Genomic DNA, 3,679 nt, shown 5'->3' with positions numbered 1-3,679 from the left:
TGTACATACTACCTAACATCCTACCAGGAAAAACAAGATAAAATTCCTTAACAGAGCTTCCATTCTAATAAAAGAATATGCAAGTTACTAGTGTTTAGATGGGCTTAAAGCAGGACATGGAACAGGTTCATTCCAGTTCAACCCTTCGCTGATAATCTACATTTCCATCCAGGATCAGAATCTTGTTCAAAGGTAGAGAGGAAAGGTAAATTCCCAGCAAGGAATCAAACCAAGGGGAAAAAATGAAAAACGGCTCAAAGGCCCTGGTTTCAAGCCAATAAGCAGCACTTCAAGCAGTGGCTCAGAATTAAAATTAATGATATCAATAGCAAATCAAACACATCAGATTCACAGAACAAAAATGTTTCGAGATCAAAGGAAATCAAGAGCAGAAACGGCATACTATCATGATAAATATGTGATTTATTTGTAAATGAAAACAATCACGTAAGAAGTTGGAAAAGGTGGTACTAAGAGTATTGGGTGCACAGCCTCTTATTTTCTTGCAATTCAGATTTTTCTGTTTCAGCTATATAAAGATGAGGACCCAGTTTTGCAACCTAAAAATATTCATGTGTTACAAAAAAGATGATGAAACCAAAATGTGCATTTATAGAACTGCATGTCAGCCACGCCAGATCCCTGCAGAGGGAATTCCCAGCACGACCTCATTCGTCTGTGGGGATACAGAGCAATTCTTGTGGGGACATACACATTCATCTGCTCGTCCACTCTAGGTGGGCAGCCTTCCACTTCTTGATGGGTTCCTTCTGCTGTGAATGCATATGTCCAGTTGTCTGCTGCTTAGAGCAGACGTTTACCTAGAAGAAAAAAGTAAGAATTAGTTCCTAGTTATTCATTTGGATCATTTAAAGGAACCCAACAATTATGAAATGTTATCAAAACCAACTTTCAAAAGGCCTTTTACTGAAAAAGCCAGGGCATTTTTTCAAGGATTAAGAAGTATTTTGGTTTTTTTCTCCCTTCTACCACCACTTAACTAATGATGTAATTACAAAATTCTGGTTTCCTAAAGATAACTTTCCTAAGGAGGCACTTTCAAAGTAAAACCCGGACAACACAACCTAACACAGATGCTAAGTTACCTTCCTCATCCACCAGCCATGGGAGGAGGGCTGGGGCCGTGCAGATGATTAATGCGACCCATTCTTCGGGGAGGGTTTCCAGGCGGCCTTGTAAAAGGAAAGGTTGTATGAGCTGTTTGGTAGATAAACTGCGACCGGTTACTTCTAAACATTTGTAGAGGCCTTTTCTTTTTCAATACCAAAAATAGGACTTACAATGGCAACTTCTATTTAGGCCAAAAGTCCTAAATTAAAATACTTACAGGAATCAGGCCCAGAACGGACATGAGGAAAGTGAGCCAGGCAAACAGGGTGATGAACTGAACACAAGCCTGTAACTACCCAGCTAGATTCCAGCTGATCTGTGCGAGGTGGCAATATAAGCCTAGCTCCATGTTCTTTGATTTCCCAGTTTTCATTAGAAGCCAAAAATCTAGCTTCTAATCAGACTAAGCCCCAACTTTCATTCCCACAAGAAATGTATTGATATTTTACTTTGCCAGATTAACTCAGAGTATCATTATCAGTGGCAACTTAACTTTTTATTTCTAGAAATGCATTACTTTCATGAAATAGGATATAAACTTTTAATTTGTGTAAGACTACATATAATATGTGATTTAATTAAAATATTCCACAGGGGTAAAAGCATCTTATTATAAAATAGATCGTTATACCCTCTTCCATCATCATATCTAGAATCAGATGAACTTCTATAGCCTCTTTTCTTCACATCTTGCTGAAACAGAGTTTTGAAACTGAAAAAAAAAAAGGAAGTACCATTGTTTTAACAACATGACAATATATTCCCAAGGCATCAACTGTCCTCTCTGTGAGAGGATGACTAAAACCACATTTCAGGTAGCCAACTGGACACTGTCACCTAGTGCAAGGATCAGTCTAACACAGGATGTGCTCTATTGTGCCAATTTCACTCTTCTTTATCTTTATTTGTGGTTAACTCTCCTAGACTGAAGCCTAAGTCATCCCAAACATCTTTCCTTCACTCTAAATCAGTTGTCAGATTGTTCCCACATTCCCCTGCCACTTTACCTAACATTACTGCCAACCTTTTGGTTTTAATGGTCAAGGGCAAACCGTTTGTACCACACACCCAGGGACCTTTACATACTTGTTGCATAATATGGAATAAAAATTACCCACAAATTGGAGAGAAACAGAAAGCTTTACAAATGAAAATTGCTTCAGGAAAGCTGAGCTTTTAAGACACAATGTAAAGTACCGAAAACACTTCTATCAACTTAAATAGTAGAGCTAATAAGAGAACGACTATACTATACTTACAACAGAATCACAAACTCTGCTATTCCCCAGAAGAAATCTGTTAACAAAGATAATCTCCATGGAGACTGACTCCGGCTATCCAACACTTGTCCTATCGGCAAAATGAAAAATTCAGTTAGTCCCACAAATCTCTGACACATGCATAACACTGAATGAGGTTGCTAACAATCATACACTTGCATTTCAACTTGTTCTCTATTTCCAATGAGCAACACAAAGATAGGCCTACTGTGTGCACATCATTCTAAGGAAAGGCTCATGATCTAGGGGTCATTCCGCTTCATATGACAAACGACTGACTACCTATAGTTTGTAATTGTGGTGGATGACTTCAAATATTTGGGCACCGGAGTGCAGGGGATGGGGTGGCTGAGTTTAAAGGATTACTTCCACCACCTTCCACTTTCCTAAATGTATTCAGAGGATTGGTCACTTGCCAAGTCTCTTCCTAGAGACTGTTTACAGACACCTTCCCAAGTTTTTAGAATCCGTTATAAAATGCTTATAAATAAAAAATCTGTGCTCTAAGGACAAGAGAATTTGGCTGGTTCTTCATAAAATCACTATTTTCTCTTAACAGAATGCTCTTGCTTCTAATTAGACTCCAGCTTTATTTTTAGCAAACCCCGATCTGATGCTCAAACCCTTTAAATAGAACAGTTAGAACTCAAGAATTTCAGTTTGCAAATCAAGAGCTCAGAATACTTTGGGGAAAGAGTAGCTGTTTGTCAAATATTCCTATTACCTAAGGGTTTTACCTGCTCACTCCTTACCACCACAGCACCCTCCTGTGTAACTTTTTCTCTTTCCTTCACAAGCTTACTTTCAAGTATCCACTCAAGACCTCAGCTCTCACAGACCTGCAGAGCCCTGGGGATTACACATTGAAAGTCAGAAGAATACGGGTGGCAGGCTGGGTAGCGCTACTTCAGAGCAATGTGTCATTTTCCTTCTGTTTGAGAAATTAGTCCATGATGTGCCACCATGATAATATTGTTGGGGGTTAAAATCACTTAGAGAAGCAGGAAAATATGTTGACAACAATAAAGTGCAGATTTTTCAAAGTTCCTCCATCTAAACAAATGGATCTAATTACAAACCAAGTTTTCATAATGCTTAAAAAAGGGGGGAGGGGGGGGGAAGAGGAGCTGATCCCAAGGACTCAATGGAAAGTAAATGTCTAGAATCTAACAATGGAATATATGTACAAATATGTCGGATACAATTGATGTATGGATTGTAACAAGAGTTGTAAGAGCCCTCAATAAAATGATCTTAAAAAAAATCAA

The 3,679-nt window shown here is 38.5% G+C and overlaps 1 protein-coding gene across 1 annotated transcript in view; it reads right to left on the bottom strand.

The window, feature by feature from the left end:
• Window positions 1–1,102: 1,102 nt before the first annotated feature.
• Window positions 1,103–3,679, bottom strand: part of SELENOK (selenoprotein K) — a 4,238-nt gene continuing 1,661 nt past the window's right edge. Inside the window, exons 2-4 of the mRNA XM_030885307.2 lie at window positions 2,391–2,481; window positions 1,763–1,843; window positions 1,103–1,193 (exon numbers count right to left, since the gene is read on the bottom strand). Coding sequence (XP_030741167.1) covers window positions 1,103–1,193; window positions 1,763–1,843; window positions 2,391–2,481 — 263 coding nt within the window. The remainder of the gene's footprint in view (window positions 1,194–1,762; window positions 1,844–2,390; window positions 2,482–3,679) is intronic.

The sequence above is a fragment of the Echinops telfairi genome, unplaced genomic scaffold, assembly GCF_000313985.2.
Source record: "Echinops telfairi isolate 266 unplaced genomic scaffold, ASM31398v2 ScPeMD7_24;HRSCAF=84, whole genome shotgun sequence".
In the NCBI taxonomy this organism is placed as follows: Eukaryota; Metazoa; Chordata; class Mammalia; order Afrosoricida; family Tenrecidae; genus Echinops; species Echinops telfairi.
The sequence above is the reverse complement of the archived record's forward strand: the minus strand, read 5'-3'. Positions and strand labels throughout refer to the sequence as shown.